Genomic DNA, 26,295 nt, shown 5'->3' with positions numbered 1-26,295 from the left:
ACATCGTAGAAGGCAAAGAACCAGTTCATATATGATCTAATTGATGTTCTTTTTAATCTGTTCACTTTTAAGAGGTGATGTTTAAGTTTGGCTTGATGATAGAACTCTAAAAATTACTGAGCAGTATATTTCTTAAGTGAGACAATAATAGTGACTGTGAGGCCTGAGCGCTTTTTAACCACCCCCACATGGTTCTTTTTACTTGCTGCTTTTCACCCTCTGACGATGTCACTCTGTTAAGAGGAAGAGTCTGTCAGTTGGTGACATTAAGTGACTTGCCCGCAGTACCATAGCTGAGACTGGAAAAGCGATCTTCTGACTCTCTCCAGTGCTCTTACGGGGAAAGAACAAAAGAGAACTTTTTAACATAGATACAATTTAATTTCAAAACTTACTCAACAGTTTCTGTGATTCTCCCATGTTGCGTTTCAACAATATCCATAATTTCAAAGTGTATTGAGAGTACCCCATAGAGCTCAAGAAACTGTTTATATTAGGGAAAAAAACAACAACTAAATAATTCTGGCTAAATTGAAGAAATTACACAGGAATAGATTGCAGGTCAGCATAAAAATTTTACAACAATTAAAACTGGTCCAAAAGTGGGAGGAAATTGGCCAAGATCCCCAACATCAGAGTTACTGGAGTGGAAACAGAAGAGTTTCCCACTTTCAGAGTCTAAGAATCTGTGTCACGTCCTGGACTATCTTTAGCAAAGCAACCAAAGAACTCCCTTACACCTCTTTGAAGTTGCTGACGGTAAGACTGGGGAGAAATTCATCCCCAGAACCTCAATACAAGCTCATCTGGTTTTGGAATTAAATAAGTCACATCTTCAGTAAATACCTACTTCTTATCACATTCTGTCTACACTGTGAAACAGAAAGATACTTAAGGAAAGCACTTCTCTTTAAGAACCACAGAGCCCGAGATAGACGCAGGTCTTGTTTTCCTCCCTGTACAGACATTTAAAATTATATCCTGCCGTCAAACTTTGGGCAAGGTACAAATCTGACAGAATTCGCTGGGTTGTAAAAGGGGGAGTAAAGCAGCAAAAGTGAGGCATGTGCCTATGGAAGGACTTGCTTTTGTTTATTTATTTTTTTAAAACAGCATGTATGCTTCCCTATCTAGATAATGATAAAAACTGATCCATGTAATATGGTATCCCATGGTGTTTCAATATAAAATACTTGAGAGCGTAATTTTTAAGGGCCCCTGATAACATCAGCAACATTGGTTGCTCCTTCATTTATTTTTCATTTTTGCCCTTATCACAGATAGCAACCCATTTATGCTCTGAAGCATGTAGACTGCATGCCACTGGAATTTCATCCAGTCCACGCCATGTCCCCACAGTTCTTACTCGTAGACTTTCCCATCATTTCAGAATATAAAGATACCTCCTTCAAAACCCTGTCGTTTAGGTGACTTCCATGGATGAAATAGGTGTTTTATTAAAAAAAAAAATACTTTTTCTCTGTTTGTAACACAGCTTCACAATTTCCAAGTGTATTATTATAGGAAAAAAGGAAATTCCCTATTTCTGTATATATCTATATGTATTCGGAATTTATGGAGTTCAGTGGATAAAAGGCTGGTTTGTCAAAATGGACATTTTTGAAATACTCTTTCAAGATAATGAACGAAGTTAAGGTTCCCAAGTAAGAACAAGAGGACAAACACGTGTATTTGTCATTGGAGAAGCTCTACTCAGCCGTGTCTGCATCATGTGGCTTCAAGGGGATCAAAGCCCAGAGGGTGATGGTGACAGACGGATAGTGTAGAACCTTCCATACAGTGGTTTTTCCCTGCACATTTTCATAATGGCCATTAGAGTAACAATTACCCCATCCTTCATTTCGACGCCTCTGGAATATATGGTGACAACCCAAGGTTCCAAAGTACATCCATTTTCTCACCTGATGTCATTTTACTTGATCAAGAATTTTAATAAATTACCCAAAGTTAAATAACAATAGCACATGATCTTGTATGGGTTCAGGCTCATTCTCGGTCTCCACTTCCCTTCATGTCTCATGGACCTCAATCAATTGTCTGGTATTTGATCTTTATGGGAGCCAGTCACTGAAATTATGCCAAAGGGTGACTAGGAATGGACTCTAAGCTCGGCTAACTAGACGGGAGTCTCAAAAAAAGACGTCGTTCAAACAAGAAAAGATTGTATCAGATGCCATGTAAATGAAAAACGAAACAAATTCAACAACTCCTACCCACCAAGCACATGTATATGAATGTATTTGCCCCCACAAATCCTTGGTGCTGGTGCTCCTGTCTTCACCTAGACAGATGTGGCCCCTGACACTCAGGAGGAGAAGGAGCCCATCATTCTCCCGTCCCCAAATCCACACCCCTTTCATGTGCTGCTGCCTTTCTCTCCAGAGATCCCAGAAGCCTTACTTAGCTAGAGGTACATTACGGAAGAAAACCTCTCTGTCCTACCTGTGGTTCCCTGTTTTGATCCAATAAAGCAAGTACCTAGTTTCTGATACTATCCCCTCTCCCCAACTTTCCTAACCCTCCCCTTTTATGACCCCTTAGGGTTTGGTTGTTTTTTTGTTTTTTGCGTTTTTTTTGCATGTTTGCAATAATTCTTGTTAATACCAAATTCACTGCTGCCCTCCACACAGTGTCGGCTTGTAGCACCATCCGTTTACCCTCAAAAACACCAGGAACCTCAGGGAAACGGGTTGAGGGCACACAGCATGCCTCTGTCTCTTTAAGGAGCTCAGGTTCGCCTCACCCCTACGCTCTCCCTGATTCACCCACCCAGTGTGCTCCTCTGCGCCAGGCTTCAGTTCATCCAAGCCCTGACACAACAGACTGATAAGAGCAGACTTTTGTCCCTCTTACACAGCGTATGTTCATTCCCCTTTGGCTTAATCCTCAAAATGAATCTGAAGCTCATTTCAATGAACGCCCCAGGATATCAGACAGTTGGTAGTGTCTTGTGAGACCTGAGGAAAGGGTTGGCCAGAACTGAACTTGACTTTAATACAAGACCATGTTCTATTATTGTTTAACTTTGGGTATTTCTCCCCTAGGAGGAGGACAGAGGAGAACTAACGAGCTCCAGGACCAAGGTAAGAGGGGAGTTTTCTTTCAAAAGAATGGGTTCCATCCATTTGAAGGAAACCCCTCCCCCACCTATTTTCAATCCCTTTTTCTTTATAAATTTTATTTTTTAACCCACGCCTTAGGAAACCAGCTTGCCACCTGTGTGTAGTAGTTACTTGAACATCCCCTTCCAAATGTTATAGCAGGAATAAACACCATCACACAAGTCCTATCAGTTACATGCTAATGCGTCTAAAGTTCTCCATCATCATTAACTATCAGTGCCAATCTCCCATTATGGATCAGTCTCTTGCACAGGCCTGAAGAAATTGCCATCTGCCGTTTATTTCCCTCTGTAGAATACGGATGGTAACTGATAACCAAACCATAATGGGTGATGGGGTTACAAAAATACTAAAATTAAAAATCCAAAGTGTTTCTATAGAAAATTTATTATTATTAAGAATTTTTTTATTTAAAAATTTTATATTAATAGAAGCAGCTGATCAAATGTAAAGGATACGGAATTTGGAATATGCACAGGCCAGACTCCGGGTGGGCAGCAGTATAGACTTGATGAGATGTTTAAGGTGCCGTAGGAAACCTGGGGAGGAAACCGAGGAAGGGGAATGGACGCTGTGCTGAGCAGGGTTTCTCTGTGCTGAGAGCGCCTTCCCGGGCATCCCTCCCAAGTGGTTTCCATTGTTACTGCTCACCTTCTGTGTCATTGTCCCTGGAAGTCGTCGGTATTCCATCCTTTTGGTACTCTGTGTCACATTGGTCCTTCCAGGCGAAAAACAAGTGAGCAAATCAAAAAGCATCCAGAATTTGAGCTATTGGAAGAAAGATGGAACCCGGCAAGGGCCGGGGGGCACGAAGGGACAGTGTCTAGACCCTCTGCGGCAATCCTTCTGTCATCCTTGCCCTCCAAGGTCTTATGATTCAAGTAGATTTTAGGGAAGCTTGCGGCTCAGACAACTGAGCTACTTGAGGCTCAAGAAAAAGGGGAACCTAGGGAGCAGGGGAAATGTTCAGAAAGAAGGAGAATTCGGGTGATTTGTTTCCAATAAATCATCACCGTCTTTCAGAGACAGTTCTGGGCATTTTGTTACAAGCCTGTTTATAATCACCTTCAGGTTGGATTTTCAAGGTATTTTAAGGAAGGAAAATCTCTTCAAACAGATCTGTTTTTATTGGGGACTATTGTCCCAGGAGCGGGAGCCACAGTAGCCATCTGATTAGGAATAGCCGTGAGAGGACGCGCATGAGATGGGAACTTGATTTCAATGCCAGCATACCCTACTTTGTAGCTAATGCTATTGCTAGTGGTCACCAAGTACCGGCCTCTTAGCAGGTCGTGCATTTTGTTGTCAGAAGTCAGACCCTAATTTTTGTGTTCTCACTCCCTGACTCCCTTAGTGAAACACATGGGATATGTTGGAGACACATAATTCACTCCTGAATTTTAAGATGCCAGATGTACGGATCACCTGAGCAGTCACACACGGAAGGGAAAGCGTTCTGGTGGCCTTTCGTGAACCGTGTCCACACCGACGTTAGTCTGTCAGGCAGATCTGTTGTGCAATCTGAATTTCAGGAAACAGTTCCCGGTGGTCTCATGCAGGGAAAGAACTAGGGGTCGTTCTGCAGTGACTTGGTTCTGTTAGGTAACCTGAGCTTGAGATGAAACACCATTTTCAGCTTTTTGCTTTGTGCCGTTGCTCTGTAAAGTGAAAAATACTGATCCCATATTGGTTGCATTCGGTCTGTCAGGTCTGTGAAAACCAATGAATGCAAGTGCCCAGGCTGGTCGCTTAAGAAATACTCCGGTACTCCTGGCCCGGAGCAAGTGACTGGAGGGCTGTGTGCTGTGTTCTCGCGTTAATACCACTTGAAGCAAATGCCAGGGAAACCGTTTTCAGAATTCACAGTTCTGGGTTTTGTTTTTTAGTAAAAATAAGTGAGGGACTCCGTTTCTGTTTTGAAATACAGTTGTGAGCCCTGCTGCCCTCAAGAGATAAGCGGCTTTGTGTTTCCCTTTGAAAGGCATAAACTGAAAAGCTGTAAAGATACACGGACTTAGAATTCTTAGGGTTTGGTTGTTTTTGAAGAACGGCAAGAGCCACCTGCCCTCCTAGTTGGGTGGTTCACACCGCTCTTCAGGTTCCCAGTGGCTTCGCACCCCTTCTTCTAGACGACCTGTTTTTATCACTCTTTATTTACGCTCTTCTCCCACCTCACCAAAATCCAAGCCAAAAGTTAGTGTAGATGAAACAAGAGCGATTAAAGACATTTTACGTTCTATCCAAATCCTAGACTGCCGCAAAGGAATCAGGCACCCTGAATGAAAGAGAAATTGAAACTTTGATTTTTTAAGAGTCTGTAGGGAATCTGGTGGTGGGTATTAAGGAGGGCACGTATTGCATGGAGCACTGGGTATGGTGCATAAACAGTGGATCTCGGAACACTGAAAAAACAAAATAAAATTAGAAAAAGAAAGAATTTGTAGGGAAATTTAAAATATTTGTAGATATTTATTAGACATAGTCAACTAAGTGCATATTTAAATACACAAAATAAATCTTAATCAGGTTAAACTACACATAGCATTGGCATTTAATATCTGTTGATGACAAATGCAGTTGTTAATTTCTCTGATGTACTGAGTTATACTGTTCTCAGTAGTAAATTTAGTAATAGGAGAATTCAATAAAAGTGACATGTTTTATTTGCTACTCATAAATAGGTTAGAACAAAACGATAAGAATACCATTATCTGGGATTTAGTTTTAAGTATCTGATTTCACCTGATACTTACAAGATTCTATCTGATTTTATCAATTAGTACTTTTTCCTTGCCCGGATACACAAAGTGAGCTGGTAATCCCTTTATTTTAACCATCTATAATCTCACTGAAATACCATCTTAGGTATTTTGTTTATACGACAGACAAAATTGTTGGCCATTATTCATAAAAACAGCTAGTGTCAGTAACTTGTCCTGTCCCTCTTGCCGTCATTTAATAGACGGTTTGGGAGCATTTTGTTTTATTTTGTTCTGCTTTAAAACCCTCTCCATACCGGGTGTTCCCAAAATCCCTTAGGTGGCATGGTCAAAGGACCCCCTCTGATGATTCAGCTCTGGATTCTTTCATTTTAATAGGCTGCTTAAAAAGTAGCACCTTAAGTGAATCACGGAGATATCAGCCCTCCCTGTAGTCACTGCATGGCTCCTGTAGTTCTCGCCCTGCCTTGGGACCCAGCAGGGTGTAAAAGACCGTGAAACATAGTCGCTGTGCCCCACCGGGAAAGACGTTCGGAGATGGCAACACTGTGACGTCATGTAGGACTCCAAGTACATGGAGCGTTCCAGACAATAGATATTTAAAGAAGGAGTTCAGTTGAGTCTAGAGTATCTGGGAGAGACCTCCTAAAAAAGGTTCAGATGTACTAGTTGATAAATATTAGTTGAATAAGTAAGTCCATGAGTGATTATTAGAAAATGGTAAGAACTTTAGAAAAGCTAAGGGCAGGGGGTGGGAGGGGGAGAAATTTCTGGTGAAGGTTCTGTTATGAGATTGGCATGGATTGTGAATAAAATGTCTTTGGGACTCTAAGGAATCTAGCCTGGAGAAGGCAGAGAAGGTCTGTTTGGGGAATTAGGGTGGTTAAGAGGCCGGGCTTCTGTGGTAGAAGGACTCGGGTTCCAGTCCCACCTTTGGCATTTACCAGCTATGTGGATTTAGTAAGGACTTGGTGGGAATGTGAGAACTTGGGACAGAGCCTAGCTCAATCAAGTATAATGGAGTCATACTTTACAGGTATACCTATAAGCTGAATTGTTAGGAAGCTTTGAATGTCAGGAAAATTAGAACAAAGTCGTATCTTGGAAACAGCCACGAGGCCCCGAAGGTTTTCAATAAAGCAGTGTAAACACGCAGACAGTCACGAGTCTTCTGAGTCTGGGTAGCTGAGAACAGATGCAGAGAGTCTGCAGATCTGTCTCAGGAGATAAAGGCTTTGACTCCGGTGTCACCTGTATAATAGAAAGGAACATATAAATTTGAGAGACGCCTTTTCAGAAAAAAAAGTTCTTAGTGGCTACTTAGCTGTAGGAAAGGAGTGGGAATGAAAATTTGAAGATGAGATTGAGTTTCTGTGATTGGGCTTTGTTGTTATTTGTGTTTACTTTTCTACTTCTTCTGTGAACGTTTTCTGATCCATTATACTGAAGCTTCTTTATGATAACGTGTTTAGGATCCCTCATTACTTGTCCTAAAAGATCAGATCTTAAGTCATTAGGAACCTAGCATGTATCAAATAGACCCATCTTATTCCAACCTTAGGAAGGAACAAGGATCACGATCTAATCAAATCAAGTCAATATAAAGTTTGTTGGTATGGCTTTTTATGGTATGGTTTTTTAAGGAGTGTTATCTACTGTTCTTCTTGGATATTTAGGAAGTGTCAGTTTCAGCTGATAAGACCACAGGCCTTGGAAGTCTTATCTCAGCTCATGAAGTATTTAGCCAGAGGGGGCAGAACTTGCTGGAAATATATCAGTCAAAGCTTAATGAGAGATCGCCCCCAGCAAGCCTGATGAATGGGATGAGGGGGAGAAAATCCTCCTTGGAGAGCGAGAGTAGGGAGGAACGCGTAGTTTAGCTACACAGGCGAGGGGACCCACAGAAAGCAAAGTTTGACTGTGAGAGAGAGCACTGGACCAGGAGGCTGCTGATCACCGTCCCCACTGGGTCAAGACCAGGCACCTGACTTGCTGTAGACCCCAGTGACCAATGAGAAGGTTTGAGACTCCCTCCGACCCCCATCCTGACTCAGAAATGCTAGGATTCTAGTTCTTTAAGGCAGCTGATGGAAGTTTTTAAAAGTGAGCCAAGGAAGGAAACAGGGAACTTGGTTGTTGAGCATTCTGGAAATCCTATAAAGAGAATAAGGAACAGGTCTAAGAGAAGAAGGAATCCCAAGTCAGGGACAGAGCAGAGGGCATCTGGCAAATCTGAACACCCTGTGCTGCTGGACGGCCCACATGCAGTAAACTGTGACTGCCACCACCTCTGTTTCTGAAAGTGTACTTCAGTAACAATCACTTAACAAGGGAGATTCCCAGAGAACTGGAAGCACTTCACAGTCTAGAGGTAGTGACAGTCCCATCTTGAAACATGCTCCCTGTTGTGTGATTCCATAATAGAAACTGATCGTAAAAACTGGGTGGCTTGGGTGGGGACTAGAGCTGGTATCTCGAACAGCACCCCAAGGCCAGCACAAGTCAAATAAAATTGATACGATTTAATATGAATAATTATGTAAGGGTTACCAAAAGTATCTTTGGGCTTTTTATTTTTAACTATTATGTAAGGGTTACCAAAAGTATCTTTGGGCTTTTTATTTTTAACTATTATCAGTTGTCACATACAGTCCTTTAAGAAGCCCTGCACCTGGGGGCACCTGGGTGGCTCATTAGGTTAAGTGTCTGACTCTTGATCTCAGTTCAGCTCTTGATCTCAGGGTTGTGAGTTCAAACCCTGCACTGGGCTGCATGGTGGGTGTGGCGCCTACTTAAAAAAATGTTTTTAAAAATCAAGAAGCCCTGCCCATGATGTGTTTGCAGAATGATCACAAATTGAGGCTCATAGCTTGCAAGTTCCTTAGTCTTAAAATTCTGGAGCAACCATGGGTTACAACCCATGGGTTACAACCATGGGTTACATAGATATTTTTATGTCCCTTCCCTTAATAGACATACTTGGAAGTGGTCATTAAATAATTTTAAAATAAGTGTTCTACAATCTGGAAGAGAGATTTTTTTAGCCGCTTCATGATACCCTTTCCAGGTTTTGCGAATCCCCAAAAATCGTTATGCCGGTCTCTCCATAGCCTTCATGAGCTTCTAAAAGAGGTCCCCGACCCAAAGGAGGATAGAAGATTCTACTCTGTGACCTAAAATTGACAAAATCATGAAACTAAACTGCATGAAATGTTTGTAAGGATTACATTTTAAAAAAAAAAAGTTTAACACTAAAAATGAAATTAATTTTTTCATTCATCACAATCTTTAGCTAGTGCTTTAAATTACCAGCAGACCTCCTCACAAAAACCACAGAGTTTCTTCAAAGAATCACATTCCTCCAACCTAGGCCTCAAATAGCAATTAGTCATGCAAATTCCAAGGAACACAGACTAAAGGGGCACCTGGGGGGCTCAGTCAGCTAAGCATCTGCTTTGGCTCAGGTCTTGATCCCAGGACCCATGGAGCCCCACATTGGGCTCCCTGCTCAGCGGGCAGTCTGCTGCTCCTCCCTCTGCTGCTCCCCTGCTCATGCTCATGCTCTCTCTCTCTCTTTCTCTCTCAAATAAGTAAATAAAATCTTCAGAAAACACACACTTTAGAAACCATTTCTGGAATCTAACCCAGTATCTACACAATTTATTTAGTTGTCTTTGACTCACTTGGAGTATGAAACGCAAAGGACTCTGTACACTAAATTAATTGCATATATGCCATCCAAAATCTAAAACAAAGACAGTAGATCCTTCCTTATCAAAGCGGTTTTCAGAGGCTCATTATACATCATGTTGGGTCTGAATTGTCTGTCCACTGAAAAAAAATTTCCCTCCTAATTTTGGTATCAAGTTATTGGTTGGTTGTGCCACTTTCATGCAAATCTTACCTGTCATTGTGTAAACCAACTGGAATTAAAACTTAGTACCTTTCCTAAAAACATTTGCATATATAATGCAGAGCAATTTAGCCCAAATCCTGTCTTTGGAAAGAAGTGCACAAATCCAATGAAGCAAAAAAGAGCCGTGTGCTTGTTTACTGGAAGGAATAATTTGGGAAGAAAACTAACAGCACAGCTGCAAGTTAAATGGAAAACTTAGTGGAGCATTTATAATGCTGACAACCAGTTACTCTTCCAGGCAGCACACAGCCGAGCAAGGGTAGAACGGTGGACACAGATGCCTTCCCTTAAGGTCAGATCCTCACCTCCTTATCAGTGGACAGCCTGCTGATTTGTATTTGCTTATTATATTTTCTTGCCTGATAAACTAGTTCTTTCTCAGTGAGTTATCATAGACTTTATACAAAATTCTGGGCTTGTCATTTCTCAGTTTCGTGGCTGATTTCCTCCAAACACCTTTACTTGGGGGGAATGTCATTAATAAAAAAGTTAAACCGCTAAAGTAAAACCCCATATGTCCTGTGCTCCTCCCTTCCCATCCCCTCTTGCTCTACTGGGGTAAACTTACCTGTATGCAACCCTCATGACAGTAGTGACAATTGCCACCATCATTTATTTAATAAGAGAACCAGCAGTCTGTGCAATAGTCTGTGAAAAATTATTCATTTCTCATGAAATTACTATTTTCTTACTACAGTGGTCCTAGAAAATTTTCTGCATGTACTTATCTCCTGCATCACAAAGTCTAAATCAAATGAGTTTTCCAATCTGGAACTTTACGGGTTTCTTGTTTGTTTGTTTTGTTTTTTAAGATTTTACTTATTTGACAGAGAGAGACACAGCAAGAGAGGGAACACAAGCAGGGGGAGTGGGAGAGGGAGAAGCAGGCTGGGCTCCATCCCAGGCCCCTGGGATCATGACCTGAGTGGATTAACCAACTGAGCCACCCAGGCGCCCCTGGAATTTTAGTTTAAATGCAAGAAAGGGATTCAGTAAAGATGTGTTGTGATGAAAGACTTTTTTAATTGCATTTTTTTCCTAATTCCTTCAAAAATGAAAAGGACTTTTTTCTTAGGGTCTCTACTACTTGTTCTGGGGAAAAATGCAGTTGCCAGCCCTGAAAATTCTTTTCCTAAAAACAGAGGTATATACATATATATGCATACACACACACACACACACACATATTTTATATATATATATATATATATATATATATATTTTTTTTTTTTTTTAAATGGCCTACTTAGCAGAACTGAAGTCTACCCACCATCACATTCATTTAATTCAGCCTAAGGGGAAAAGCTCACCTTGTCTATGTAAATATGTGTGAAACAGCAAGTCTTCTCTCCAGGCCTCTGAGAGTTCTATTAACCTCCTGCAGATCCTGTCTGATGGGGGAGGCCTACTAATTGATGCATTACTCATACTTCTCTGCCTGACCTGTTCCCTTCAAATAAGGCAGAACTTTGCAGAAGCCTAGTACATCATCCCGTGTCCTCCAGCCTGTGACTAGAGACACAAAACCAGGTGGACCAAAGCCAACCACATCATAAGGACCAATAAATGTTTTACTGACATCCTTAAGAGCAATTCCTAAATTCTACCTCTTTTTCATTTCTTTTTTTTTTGATCCAAAATAAAATGTTGATTTGCATAAAACAGATCTTTTAGGCATAATATTATAAAATAATATAAAATTAGAAAAATTAATATAAAATTAGAAAATAATTGAGAAGGCTTTTTTGTTCATATTTACTTATTATTAAAGTATCACTTATTGCAGAAAATTTTGGATGGGTGGGGAAGCATAGAAAGGAAAATGCAATCCAAACTAATCCTAATTCCTACGTCCAGAGACAGCTCTTTGTTGGATTTTTTTCCTCAATATTTTTCCATTAATTTCTCTGTCTCTAAATATAAATTTTTATTCTTAAATTAAAATTAAGTGAATATACAAATTATTTCTTTTTTTCACTTTACACTGTAATCATTTTTACTGGTCATTAAAAACTTTGAATGGTCGTAAAACCTTCAGCCATATGAATTAGGGGTGCTTATCAATACCATCAACCAGGGGAGCTTTGTAAAAACGTAGACACAGTGCCCCTGATTCAGAGGGACCTGACCCAGCAGTGTTAGGTCTGGGCATCTGTATTTGTGATGGTAACTGTCTACTCAAATCAAGCTTGAGAACCACTGCTGGGTCTCCCCACATCTACTTCCTTCTCCTCTTCTGGTGGGCCCATAAATTGCCTGCCATGTTCGCTACAGAAACATACTGTGAGGTTCATTCAATTACTCCCATCAACATCATTGATTAACTTTATTAGACTTGGTTCCTCAAAGGAGAATTATTATTTTTTTTTTTTTTTTTTTTTTTTTTAAAGATTTTATTTATTTATTTGACAGATAGAGAGATCACAAGTAGGCAGAGAGGCAGGCAGAGAGAGAAGGGGAAGCAGGCTCCCCGCTGAGCAGAGAGCCCGATGCGGGGCTCGATCCCAGGACCCTGAGATCATGACCTGAGCCGAAGGCAGCGGCTTAATCCACTGAGCCACCCAGGCGCCCCAGGAGAATTATTATTAACCAGTAATATTTAGCCAGTTAACATAGTTATCAACATTATCAGTAATTTCCAAGAACAAGAACTGTGTTTAGGCTTTTGTTGTGCAGTCATCTAACTTCTTTTTTTAGTGCTTAATTCTGTCCCCAGTGGAGGACGACACCCATCTTATTTAGTCCTTGACTGTTTCGCACATTATCTTTACTTTTGTCTTTCCTAACACGAGTGGCAGAGAATTGAACTGGCATCATTTTAATTCACAGTAATTTAATTGCCAGCCAAGACTAATGCTTTTTATATGACTTGCATGATCTTCTGCATAAATCATCTACTAACATCCTTTGTGGATTTTAAAGGGATTTTCTTACCTGTTGACACAATGTCTTGTGGATTCACAGTTTTTAAGTTTTTAAAAAACAGACTAAGATTAATTGGAGACTATGAAAAAAAATTTGCTGGCATCATTCAGGTAAATATTCTGGACATTTGAACCCCATGATATTTAAATTTCACAGAGTTTAGGGGCACCTGGCTGGCTCAGTCAGTAGAACTCGACTCTTGATCTCAGGGTTATAAGTTCAATTACTTAGAAATAAAATCTTCATATACCAATATCTATATCTACATGTATATGTAGAGAGAGAGTGTTAGTTTAATATGGAAAGAGCATTCCCATTAAGAGAGCACAGGCCTAAAAGTGATGAGACTTTCTCATGTGCATATAACTAATAGATCCTTTCCCATAATGATAATAAAGCAGTAGCAAAATCACACTGTAGGTTCAAATATGCTGCACCATCACTACCAGCAATGAAATATTGATCCTATTAAGTAAAACGGAATTGAGTTTTTTTTTAATCAGACTAAATACGATATGGCAAGTTATTTGTTCTACAAACTACATATGCCCTAAATACCCCGTGTGCAGATGTTAACTAAGGCTAGGGCTGGTGTATTAGTCCTTTCTGTAATATTCTTAAATCCAGGGAATCATAAAAACATTGATTAAACTTAAACTTTAAAAATGTTCCTATTATAAACTTCAAAAATGACAAATATTTTGTCAGATGTACATTTTATTTTTTTTTAAATATTTTTATTTATTTGAGAGAGAGAGCGAAAGAGAGCGAGTGTGAGAGGGGGGAGGATCAGAGGGAGAAACAGACTCCCCGCTGAGCAGGGAGCCCGATGCGGGACTCAATCCTGGGACTCCAGGATCACAATCCAAGCCGAAGGCAGGCGCCCAACCAACTGAGCCACCCAGGGGTCCCCAGCTGTACATTTTAAAACCTCACCATCAGAAAAATTACAAGTGATACAGTCCAGGAGTAAACATAATGAGTAAAGAGTAAAAGCATACCTAAACATACAGAAATGGATGAGAAGTTATTTATGGAAGGGTGGAAGAGATGGGTATCTTCGCCCAAATTAAGACGCTTTTAACAAGAAAATCTCTGTACTAGATGACTTTACCCAATATCAGTAAGTAGAAGCTCAGGTCTTAGTTCCCATTCTAGAGGTTTTGTTGTATGTGGTCTTAACAAGAGTCTCATTAACAAGAAGGGGTCCTGGAAGTTAGCGTGATGAGGTATGGATTTTCATTATCTCAAGCTCAGTGGAAGGAAATTTCAGGAATAAAAAACCTTGGGCAGTTTTCTTGAGCTCCTGGAGTTTGACTCAAGGATCATTCTCCTTCCACCCTACATCAAGTACCCCACCATCTCACCACTATTAAAAAGCCAACTTGGAGAAGGGTTTTTCTTACCTAGAATTCCCCAGAGGTACAAAAAGCAAGAAGTAAGTCACCTGAGTCCTCCTTCACTCTATAGAAAGTTCTTTTCAACACACCAGGGCTCTCAGTTGTGGTTTACGCCCCTGCAGCGAGAATGTGCTCATTGACTCTTTCTTCTTCTCCTTTCATTTTTAAATGACAACAGTCTACTCCAACAGTCTACTCGTTGAGTTGATCTGTAAACCTGCCTTTTATAGAACAGGAAGAATAATCAGTGTAAGGAACCGCACACATTTCTCTTCTAACACTCATCACTACTTTGGCTTCTCTGAGGTTTCCACAGGACCAGAATATCCCTGATCATTAATCTGCGTTTCTGACCTTGACTCTGATAGCTCTGTTTGAAGTGTACAAAGGGGGTTGCAAAGCAATAGTAAAACGTGCTATAGTGAGAATCTGCTTCCTAGGTCCCTCGTTTACCCCCCAGTACTTGTGACTTCCCTAAGCATGCCTCTACTTCCTCCTTCAGGGTTTCTTTTTCTCTTGCCTAAGTAAAAAAAGAAAAAAAAAAGTAACTTTTAAATCTATTCCAGCAAAATGAGCGAAGTAACTTAATGTGTTTTCTTAAGTCACTTGATGATTCTTAGAATTAATAACATGTAAAAGCAATGTGTTTCATAAAATAGGGCAGATGTTCTAATGTGGTTTATGCTACGTGAGATGGCAGTCTCCAGAGGTGGGTCGACCTGATTATTTACAGAAATGACATCTGTAGTCAGTTGTAGAAAACAGGCAGTTTTCACGTGCAGAAAAATCTTGAGTACCTGAAGACTTTTTCTGAATATTAATTACCAGGGGCCTCCCATGCATCCTAAGAGAAAAGTAAATGTACATTTAATAATATTAGGCAGACTTTATCAAGGGGCTGCATGTTTCTGGAAGGAAAATGTGAATTAATTGTGAACTGGGCAGTGACTTACCTATTGGTCAGGTGTATCATATAAACCAGGTATTGCTGGTTACACACACACACACACACACACACACACACACACACGGATAGCGGTGTGAAACTAAACTGTTTTTACATGGCCTATTAGATGGTCTTAGAAAGACAATGTCTTAGAATAATTTTGTAGAAAACTTTATTCCAAATGGTTTTCTCAACATGAAGCTTTTTTTCCTTATCCATTCCTTTATTTTGCTTTTTGTTTTCTCCTGTGCTGTGGAACTGTCTTTGGATATGGCTAAAAACCCTGTTAAATAACCCTCTCATGAAATGACTTCGGTTTTATTCAAGGAATGGTCTAAACCAACTCATCAAATTATTGGGATGCCAGTTCATTAAAACATCTCAGATGAATGTTTCAGGCTAAATTAAGTGGAATATAAAAATAATTTTCTCCAAAATAAAAAATTTGAGTCGTCCGGCTCAAATCACTGGAAAACAAATTTAGTTTGTTGTAGATGCAAAGTAAATTAAAACAACTTTCTCCCAACGACATTTTTTTTTAAAATAGGTCTCTCTTCAATGAATATTCATTCATTCTTGCATTTCGGTCTGGTCCTTTTGGTGATCAACCACCTGATACTGCTCACTTTGGGAAGTATTTGCATTATTTTAGGCCACCAGTGTGGCACTTAGGAAGGTGGGAGCGGCTGATTATTTAATTAGCATTTCATAAGTGGCAGAACAGTTAATACTCTCAAAGTGCATGGTTTACTCGTGGGAAGTGTTTATTCTCCAAGTGGATCAGACTGTCACAACACTGGAGAATGAACATTGTTTACATAAAATTTGATAAACACATTTTAAGAAAAGAAACACTTCCACAGGCTGATGGCTGGTGAAATATGTAACCCTTTTTACTAGTGGACGGCCGTTTCACTTGCAAATCAGTTTTCAAGTGCTATCCGTTAATATGGGGCTGTCATGTTTTATTTCTAACTCATACGGCATTAAGGCATCAGCAGACTCAGTGTTTATCAGCTAGCATAGCCCTAACTCTCCATATAGAAGCCACTCCCTCACTTTAACAGAAATTTCAGGAAATGGTGGGAAGTCCTGTTGAAGGACATAATGGCTCATTTAAAAACTGTAACCTGAAAGCAAGTAAGAAACCAAATACCTGGCAGGCAAAAGCCGGCGACACTTAATCCTTTCAGACATTCATTAGAATCTGCTCCCTTATTCCCTGGTAGAGATACCCAAGGAGGCAACCGAATCTTGAGTCTGCAAAGTTCCGATCCCATGCAGCCCACCTTCCTGGGGTTCAGTTCCTTAATATCAGCAGTGGAATTGGCCATGCCAGCCCAGTTTCTAAATAGCATCCAAACTCTTCAAGAATCAACACCAAACTCAAATATAAGACCTTTTCCCTGAGGGCTGCTACTCCCTTTCTCTTGACTATCCTGTGACTTCTAGCGCAGGAAACCGAACCCAGCGTGCCAATCCTAGATTCTGAGACCGGTGAAATCAAACGAATGAAACTAAACTCCCGCAAACATAAAGGGAACCAAAATTCAGCTGGACTCTTTGTGGTCAGGAAGTCTGTTCACAAAAATGAATGAAGGGCTGCTTTTTTGGTTCGGAATGCTGTTCCATGTTTCCTTCTGGGAATGCATTTTCATTTCGGTGTCTTCAGCTGTTGACATTCTTAGAGGCAGAGGAGCTCAAGGCACAATTCTTCCTGTTTACTGCTGTTTCGCAAAAGAGAGAAATCCATGTCATTGGTTGATAACAGCGTCATTTATTGGAATAAATGAGCTCTGAGAATGAGCAGCACCAAGTAACCCCGTGCTTCACACGCTTTGAAATTAGTCCCCATTGCCTTTGGTTTGGACTCGGGTGGGCGGGGCTGCAGGACCGCAAAATGAGAGGTTTATTTAGCGCCTGGGAGAAGCTTCTAAAAGAGCTTAAGTCCTCATTCCTTCTAACATCTTAACAGCTGTGCAGTTTCTTACAAAATATGTTTTATCGTTTCAAGAAATGCTGTTAACCTCGCAGTTTTAAAACTGAATGAACAAGGCCTCTTGGACAAATTGAAAAACAAATGGTGGTACGACAAAGGAGAATGTGGCAGCGGGGGAGGTGACTCCAAGGTCAGCCTCAATGTCACCAAAAGCGGGTAAACAGTATGTATAGTAATAGGTGCATCTGCTGGGAGACGCAGCTTGGACCCCCCCGCCACCCCCAGAATTGCCAGTCCAGTCCCTTCGAAACCCAAGTATGCAATTACTGTCAAAGCAAAAATATTCGCAGCCGTTACCAATTTGGGGGACACTCGAACAGACCTCATTACAAAAGTGCCTGCACCTCTCTGGCTTCACAGAGGTCGTGGGTCAGACCCTGTAGTCCTGCGAACCCCCTTGTAGAGAGCAGGAAGGGATCCAAGCTTTTGAAAGGGCAATTTAGGGACTGGAGGAGGGCAGACACGAGGGGAAGTCTATCTCCTTTGGCTTGCCCATGTGTGCTGAGACCCCCTACAAAGTGTTGTTGAGTAACAGCAATGACTTGACACCACCTGGACCTGCCTAGAATATCTTCCAGAAAGCCATGTCTCCACCCAGAACCCTCACACTTCGTTACATATCAAGTTAAATCAGAGATGGTCATGTGAACTAAAATTTTTTGCCTTCATAAATGGATCAAATCACAAAATGATCAACTCCAAAAACAAGACCCGTTCAAGCTCGTCTCCATTCAAAACACCAGCCACATATTCGCTTAAGGAGTATTAACTCCTTTTATATTTTGGCGCCCTAACTTGCCTACAGTGTTCTGACAGTTTCCATAAAAACTTAAGTAAATACATATTTATATGCAGAGAAAATTATTTAAATTTACACTCATAATCTACTATTTTCCATGCAAATTAGAAATAGAAGAAAACATGCTCTGATAGCGCCAAAGAAAAGCAAAAATTTTCTAGTCCATTAGAAAAATTTTGCTCACAAATATTTACTTTTACCCCCAGTGTAAGAGAAGTACAACAGTGCTTAACATTCCACAAAAATGAATAACAAAGTCCCATTTTAGTGTCCATTAAAACGTCTTCCCAGAGAAAAATAAGCACAGCAGAAACGTACGCATAATGGAAAAGTCTGTGTAAGAAAAGTCACTTCGTTTATTTCACTGAGGGGCTGGACAGCTCAGTCGGCTTTTAATCTGTTTGTATCCCACAGATTGTTTGGTCAAACGGACACTAAATATTTGTTGTCAAAAAACGTATGTAAATCTAACCTTGTAGCTCTCCAAAGTCGATCTGTTGTCCCCATAAGTATGCAGTAACTTACTTCACCAAACATGAGCTACAAAGTGATGCATTCTAAAACGTGACTTCAGATCTTAAATGTTATAAGAATCAACGTGAAATAGTCCCCCCAAATGATATCATAATATGTCCTGTGTCCCCTCAGAAGTTCCGTTTTCATACTAAAAACCATTCCTTGTAGGTTGTTGACTGATGTACTATCACCGAGCAAATAGGTGATCACCGTCTAAGTGTTAATAATGCCCGACTCTGAATTTGTGATAAAAGGCTGCGGTATTTTAAATGCCCTCGCCTAACTTAGGAGGCACTTGCTGTTTCATTTGTGTTGTGTACCTTCTACAGGTGACTAGTTCTCTTTTTTAAAGTTATCTCACCCCTCCCGTGGGGCCTGATCTTCCTCAGAGGAGGTGAGCTAAGGAGGAGAAGGGCTCAGTTGGAGAACAAAGATAGTTTTTGAGCTTTTGCTGAGTATGAAGCCAAGGCAGGAGAGAAATTAAATGACTCCAATTCCGTGTAGGGGGGGAATATGCACATTCAGAGGCCCCGGCCCAAGCGTGCTGAAATCTGACATTGTCTGACTTTCCAATACAGATTCTTGTTGGGAGAAAACTCAGCTTTCTAGTAGTGATTCATCTCACAAAGGGGGAAAATCATGGAAAGCCCGACCCCCCCACCCATGAGTGGGTTCCTTTGAGGAGACAGGGAACGCGCCTGCCATTCTCCAGCCTTCCATTCAGCAGCAAATTATTAAGTTTCTGCTTTCCGCAGGCCACACACCATATTGGTGGGGAAAAGAGAATTCTCTTTTTCTCAAGGAGCTCATGATTTAGTAGACCTGAAAACTGAACTAGAGTCACTGTGGGAGCTTCTAGTCACAACCTGTGGCTACAAAATGATTCGCATCCCCTCTCACCGGGAGTCATTCCCAGAGCGTGAAGTTCTGACCCAGCTGCCCTCAGCCAAGGCTTCATGCTGAAATGTAAACATTTAAGGAAAGAAGTAAGAAAAAGGGTCCTGCATCTTAAAAAATAATAAAGTAGAAAGGCAGGATTTGGGGTATCCAAATCCATTTTTAAAAATTTACTTAATAATATTAGTGCAGTGTGGTCTTTTCTATGACCAGAAGAAATTCATACTTACTCTTGTGAATAAAGTAATAGAAGTTTACCAGTTGTCAGTGAACCAATTTAAAAATATCATTGCAATGTCTAAAACTCATCTTCCTCTCTGATGAATCTGATACGGTTTAGTCAGAGCACGGACTGTACACAGAATTTTATGCCAGTTTTTGATGTGAGTTACTTACTCCTGGTTCTAGCTGGAAATTTTGGCAAGGCCTGTAATCATTAATGATCTATCAAATTATTGATTTTTTTATTGTATACCTTATTTTCCTTTACGCATATAAAAACAGGCACACTCAGGAATGTGGACATTCGTATAAAAATTACTTCGTAAATGTGATTACCAAATCATGTCTTCTTTAGGAATTACATTAGATCACATGATACCCGTTTCCAGTTTAGCACTTTGAAGACTGTAGCCCATTCCTGACTTTAAAGTATGTCGTAAGTGGGCTTCTCCCCTTTACCACAGCCATAGAAGCCAAGGCAAGAATGAAGGGATTATTACCAAAAGTACAAGTTCATAAGCAGAAAAAAAATGTGGCAAACAAAAGCCAGCGATCTTCCAGGAACACACTCCTTGCCCAGTGCCCAATACTCCGCCAGTTGACCCTTGCGTTTGGTTCCCGATGAACATCTTAAATTCGCAATTCTAATCTACGCGCAGTCCCTAAAACCAGCTCCTGTGGTGAAGAGCAGGAGGAGCAAAGAGGCAAGGGGAGAAGTGAAGGGAGAAGGGGAGGTAGGATCTTGAGGACATCCCTTCCAGAAGAAACTGAAAGAAACTCTGCTTTCTTTTCCTTCCCTTTGCAGCATTCAGCATGAAGTCCTCCTCCCGGAGCACCCCAGTCGAGAAGTGCAGTGTAGGCTCATAGGATACACCTGTGCACATATTAGAAGGGCTTTGGTGAACAGCCTGGGGACCTCAAAACTCTTAGAGTATCAGTTAAAGGAAAAGCTTGCTCTGGGTTCAAAATAATTTAAATACAGCAGCCCTACAGAGCACCTACTCTGAGTCAAATACTTGGTAACTGCTGTCCCACAAGGACGAGTGAGATGAGGCTTGTATTCCCAAGTAGTTCACAACTCATCAAGTGACCTGGGGTGGGGTTTTATAATCACTTCCTGAATGGCGGTCGTGGTGTATATATAGTAAAGCCCACATTGGGACCATACTCACCAAACACCCCAGTTTACCAAAATCTTCATCCTACCACCCCCAAACTCGGCATTTAGTAGAAAGTGTTAAATCATGCTCATACTAGATTTTGTTCCAAAACACGATGTCATTTTCTAGCAATGCGGCAAATGCATATTACTTCTTAAATGGAACGAGTCTTATTAAGATGTTACAACATAGATACAAAAAATTAAATCATAATGAGAAAACAGTTAAAAAGATAAACTTAACACCTTAGAAACATTTTTTCAGAACTAACAGTTCAACAACAACATAACAACAACAGAAAAAGAGTTTTGGCTTAATGGTCAGTCAGAAAACGCAGTTAACCAGAAACTCCATTTCTTGACTCTTCCCTTGTGAATGTTTTTAATTGCACAAGCTATCAAGTCAGACTATTACAAACCCTGATTCAGCTACTTCCTTGCTGTGTGGCTAGATGATTTAATCTCTCCATGCCTTTGTTTCCTCATTTGTAAAATGCAGGTTATCATAGTATCCAAACATACAAAATGCTCCCGACACCTGCTGGAACCTAGTAAGGGTTCCATCACTGTTAGCTAGCATCATCACCGTCATCATTACTGTATTGCCTAGTTGTGCAGTTAAGTTTATGGAATTAATCCTCTAGCAATCAAATCAATGCATGCCGTGTTTCTCCAAGTGCACTCTATATTTCCTAGAAAAAGTGAGGTGTTGGGAGACAGAGCCAGACAAAATGATTGGGGCAGCCTTAGAAATGTCAAGAGAAATTCAATGAATCTCTCTCTGAATGTTTGTAAAAGCAAAGAGAAGCAGAAACCAGCCAAGCACGAAAACAGAACAAGGGATGTTGGGAGTTACCACTCCCCATCCATCCTCTTGGACTTTTACTTTATACAACAGAGGTGTTCACATGGGAATGAAAACCGAGGGAGTTCTTAGATTCCTTGGAACACTGAGACAGTGATGACTGGCCTTTTCCTCCTTGAGACTCCCTATATAACATTGAGTACCGAAAGACTCAAATATGGTAGAAAAGTGAGGTTTTATAGGACTAGAGTTTGTTCATAAAAACCTCGGTTCCCCTGAGCCTGTCCCGGAGCTGGTGGGAACCATCCATGGGGTACATTCTCGTCCCTCCCCTTTGTACGCACGGCATGTTGATGTGATAGACTCGAGATAGTGATATTATTTAGGTAAAATACCACAATCCAGAACTAGAGTGTCCGCATGGGCTGCTCCTTTCACGATTCACATCTCTGTCTTCTAAGGACCCTCCTGGACCCTTTGTCAGTACCACGTGCACCCTCCTTCTCTTCCAACCCGTGTAGACCTGCTTTTACGGCATAGAGTAAAACGCTGCAGCTGAATCACAGCGTAGGGGAGGGCCCAAACCAGTGCGAGCCAGGTTCTCTGCACACCAGTCTGTCCCTCTGCAGCCACTGCCACTCATTTCAAAAGTGGGGGAGGGGGCACGCGGAGCTTGCAAGTCTCGCATGACTCCCACCGTCCTACTGGGAACCTCGTAAACGCTCCGGCAGCGCTCCCCGGGCCAATAGTTTTGGGTTCACAGTAATTGCATACGTCTTATTTACCCCTCCTCCCTAGCAGTATGCACCTGTTACCTAAAGTGATGGAGCAGGCCCCAGCCGCCGGCCTGGCTCTCCACCTGGGCCTCCGCACGAGACGCAGCGCCGCCTGTGGCCTCGGCTCCGTCACTTTGCCATGCGATTCTAATGTAGTTTGACTTGAATAACATAAAATAACATATATAATGTTATTTATGTTATTTTCCACGTGAAGAACTCCTGTAAACCTTGCCGTTTTGAAACTCAGTGAGGCAGGCGTCTTAGACAAGCTGAAAAACAAGTGGTGGTACGATAAAGGTGAATGTGGACCCAAGGACTCTGGAAGCAAGGTCAGTCGTCGCCCTCCGGGGCGCCCCCTTGTGTTCACAGAGCCGTAGCCGCGAGCGCTTGTCCCGGGGCACGACCCACTCACCCGCCCCGCGTGGCCCATGCCGTCTCGGAAGACTGCAGCCCGCTCCCCCCCTGCTCAGCCTTGGGTGCACACCCGGATTAACCGCGGGAGCACCTGCAGGGACCAAAGTCCTTCTGGGATCCTCGGCTCACCTACCAGCCCTGCGAGTAGCGCGTCTGGGTTCCGTGTGTTTCGGGGGCGAGAGCCACGAAACCCGTTATTTGAGGACCCGGTGGGGTCTCCGGACAGGAAGTGGGGGACTGTCCGGTAGCCGTCCGGAGACGGAGGCTAACGTTCACCCTATGGCGCGGGGAGGTTGTCTGCTGTCACCGTGCTGCCGAGCATTCCTCTTTAGTTGAAGAGGCGCCCTTCCGGCCTTGCGCCGACGGGTGCGCGGTGGACCTTCCGCTGGGGCTCGGCAGAGATGCTCTTACTAGATGAGCGTTTGCAGGTGATATCCTCAAGGTCAGATCTCTGCTTCGCGTATCCTCGTTAGTCCATGCAGAGATCGAGAGACCTGATTCACTGAGTATGAGTAGACGGGGGTGCAGTTACGTTTCCATTCCAGTGTATCAGTGAATCTAGTTACCGGAGCGAAATAATAGACGGTAACGAGTGCCCAAAAGCCCCCGTTGAGGATTCTCGAAATCTTTATCTTTTTTTAAAAGAAGAAAAACATTCGTTATTCTAAGACGCGGAACAAGTAAATGGCTTAAATAGGAGAGCCTCCATTCAGTTAAGAAGGAGACCAAGTAATGTCATTGGATGCCTTTTCGGGGTTTATCCCTACGTTTTAATCGGTTTTTTCCCTGCCTTTGAACCAGAGTGGAATGAGACAAGCTTGGCCAAATAATGAAACACTTATCTCAAATCCCTATGTCAAGCCAGAGAAGCATAAATATTTAATGAGGGATGATTTTAAAAATGAAATGACCCTAAATTTTGGCCCAATTGGGTAATGTCATGGCTAATTGGACCGTCTACATAGTCCATCTTTTGAATTAAATACTCTCCTAATAAAACTATTTAAGTCTCTGAATCACAGTTTGTACAAAACCTACAGCCAGGAAGATGACAGCCACAGGGCATCCTACAGGGATTCTAACCCAAAATACTTTCTCAAATCATGTTACATAACATATTTCCAATCTATGAAAAAAATTCTGAAGTCTTGTTGAAATTTTAGTATCTTCTAATCATATGTTTGAGTATTTCCAAATTTATTATGAGATAATATGTAATCTAAAGCTCTGGAGAATGATATGTCTGAACTATTAACTGATCACGTATTTTAAGTGGAAAGAGAATCTTATTTTTTAATCAATAAAAATAATCCTAAATTTGTCCATACAAAAGTAATTTATGTCTCAGTTAACCGTGGTAATGTGTATATTTTTAAGTTATTTTTTAAAAAGTTACCTAACTGTGATGCATACGTAATTATTCCTAAATAGTATATAATATGTAAAAGTGACACTTTCTAGAAGCTTTCCCATATACCTGTGACAGAACAAACAATAATGAGTACCCTAGCACATTGTTTACGTATATTTGGTTAAGCAACAGTGAAGAAAATGTGAAACTGCTAGCTAAAAAATGAAAACAAACAAACAAAAAACTTAGTTCCTTAAGTAGGAAATGTGAAGTAAAATTTATACAAGAGAAATTTCAGACATTGCAAGTTTAAGTAATGGCAGGAAACTCAAAAGATATCCTTCCCATGTAACTGGGTTTTAAATATGCCATTTTCAAACTTACTAATAAGCCCACTTCTGCCACCCTGTGTAAATATATAAATGCTTTTATATGGCGAGGCATAGTGGCTTTCACTGCATATTTAATAATGATGAAACATTACAAATTTTATTGAATGTAATTACACACAGTTTTATTGGTAATCATCATAATTTCACTTCTCCTGAGAGCTGTAAGCTTTCTGCTTACATCCATAGACCTCCATCAGTGATTTATACGTGTAAATAATTTCAGGTTGCATTAGGCATTTGCTTTAATTAGCTGTTTGGATTTTGGATTTCTGTGTTCTTTTGCCTTCTGGGTATGACATTTCCACAGCTAACTGAACTGTCTTTATCTCCCCCAGGACAAGACGAGCGCCTTGAGCCTCAGCAACGTAGCAGGCGTCTTCTACATTCTGGTTGGCGGCTTGGGCTTGGCTATGCTGGTGGCTTTGATAGAGTTCTGTTACAAGTCCAGGGCAGAGGCGAAGAGAATGAAGGTGGCAAAGAGTGCACAGACTTTTAACCCAACTTCCTCGCAGAATACCCAGAATTTAGCAACCTATAGAGAAGGTTACAACGTATATGGAACCGAAAGTATTAAAATTTAGGGGTAGGACTTAGGGCTTACTCCAGTGAGTGGGTGATGCATCCCGTCATTGCAGTGTTGTGACCTGTCTGTCCAGTGGTGGCATTGCTTGCTTCTGATGACAGCTTGGATATTTTGGAAAAACGTCAGTGCAAAGTGGTTCGGTTTTCTTTGGCTGCGGATGCACTGTTCAAAACTTTATGTTGCCAATAGATATCTGCATTGAAAGGGGCAGAAAGACAAAAACAAACCTCCAGGATTGCTCTGCAGAATGATCTGAACAGCATATCCTACCCGAAATTTGGGAGAAAATGGAAATCAGTTCTGGGTTTCCTTGTCTGTGTACCAGGCTAATTCTACTTGGAAAATCCAATTTTAGGAGAATTGCTCACGAAGTCAGCATAAACCCATTTCAAGCGATCAAAGCTTTGACAGTTGCCTGTTTTGATATGATTATTTGTATGATTATGATTATGTATACAACTCCAAGCACCCAGTAAGGGCTCGGAAAATTTTAGCTCCTATTCTGTTTCACAATAACCATCATTCTATATTTTTTAAGAGCAAAACCCTGCTGTTTGCTCATCTGACAGTACCTTGAGGCAGACCTTTAGATGGGAGTGACTGTCAGAGTCTTGACTCCAGTTCATATTTATCAGATGGCTTTCGGCTCTCACCTTCACAGTATCACAGTATCACTAGGGTGGATGTGCATTTTAGGCAAGCGGCATGTTCTCCATCAAAACTGTCAGCAATGTATGTGTTCTTTAGGAGGACACAGGAAAAGATAAAAATTGCAGTGAATTATTATGGCCTTTTTTTTTCTCATTTCAATTGCTTTTTTTTAATTTAATTTTTTTTAATGTTCCATAGTTCATCGATTATGCACCACACCCAGTGCTCCGTGCAATCTGTGCCCTCCTTAATACCCACCACCAGGCTCACCCAACCCCCCATGCCCCTCCTCTCCAAAACCCTCATTTTGTCTCTCAGAGTCCACAGTCTCTCATGGTTCATCTCCCCCTCCGATTTCCCCCAACTCACTTTTCCTTTCCTTCTCCCAATGTCCTCCGTGTTATTCTTTATGCTCCACAAGTAAGTGAAACCGTATGATAATTGACTCTCTCTGCTTGACTTACTAGTAGGCCAGAGCAGCCCCACTTACTCACATCCTCTCACTGTGTCACAATAAAACAGTGCAAATATTCCGTGAAATGTAGGAAATGGAAATAATTTTTTAAGACTCTAAGTGTCCATTACTTTTTTCCTCAAATGATAGAAAGGAGTTTTAAAATAAGATCTGAAAGCATTTGTTATTGCTCTTCCTAAAATCAGGCCTCTAAGACCCATTCG

At 41.2% G+C, this 26,295-nt stretch overlaps 1 protein-coding gene across 1 annotated transcript in view; it reads left to right on the top strand.

Moving 5' to 3' along the window:
* GRIA4 (glutamate ionotropic receptor AMPA type subunit 4) overlaps positions 1-26,295 on the top strand; it is a 376,802-nt gene that overhangs the window by 347,063 nt on the left and 3,444 nt on the right. Inside the window, exons 15-16 of the mRNA XM_080817704.1 lie at positions 17,065-17,179; positions 24,719-24,853. Coding sequence (XP_080673830.1) covers positions 17,065-17,179; positions 24,719-24,853 — 250 coding nt within the window. The remainder of the gene's footprint in view (positions 1-17,064; positions 17,180-24,718; positions 24,854-26,295) is intronic.

This window comes from Martes martes (genome assembly GCF_963455335.1).
Source record: "Martes martes genome assembly, chromosome: 10".
Classification (NCBI taxonomy): domain Eukaryota; kingdom Metazoa; phylum Chordata; class Mammalia; order Carnivora; family Mustelidae; genus Martes; species Martes martes.
This window is presented reverse-complemented; position numbering and strand designations above follow the sequence as displayed.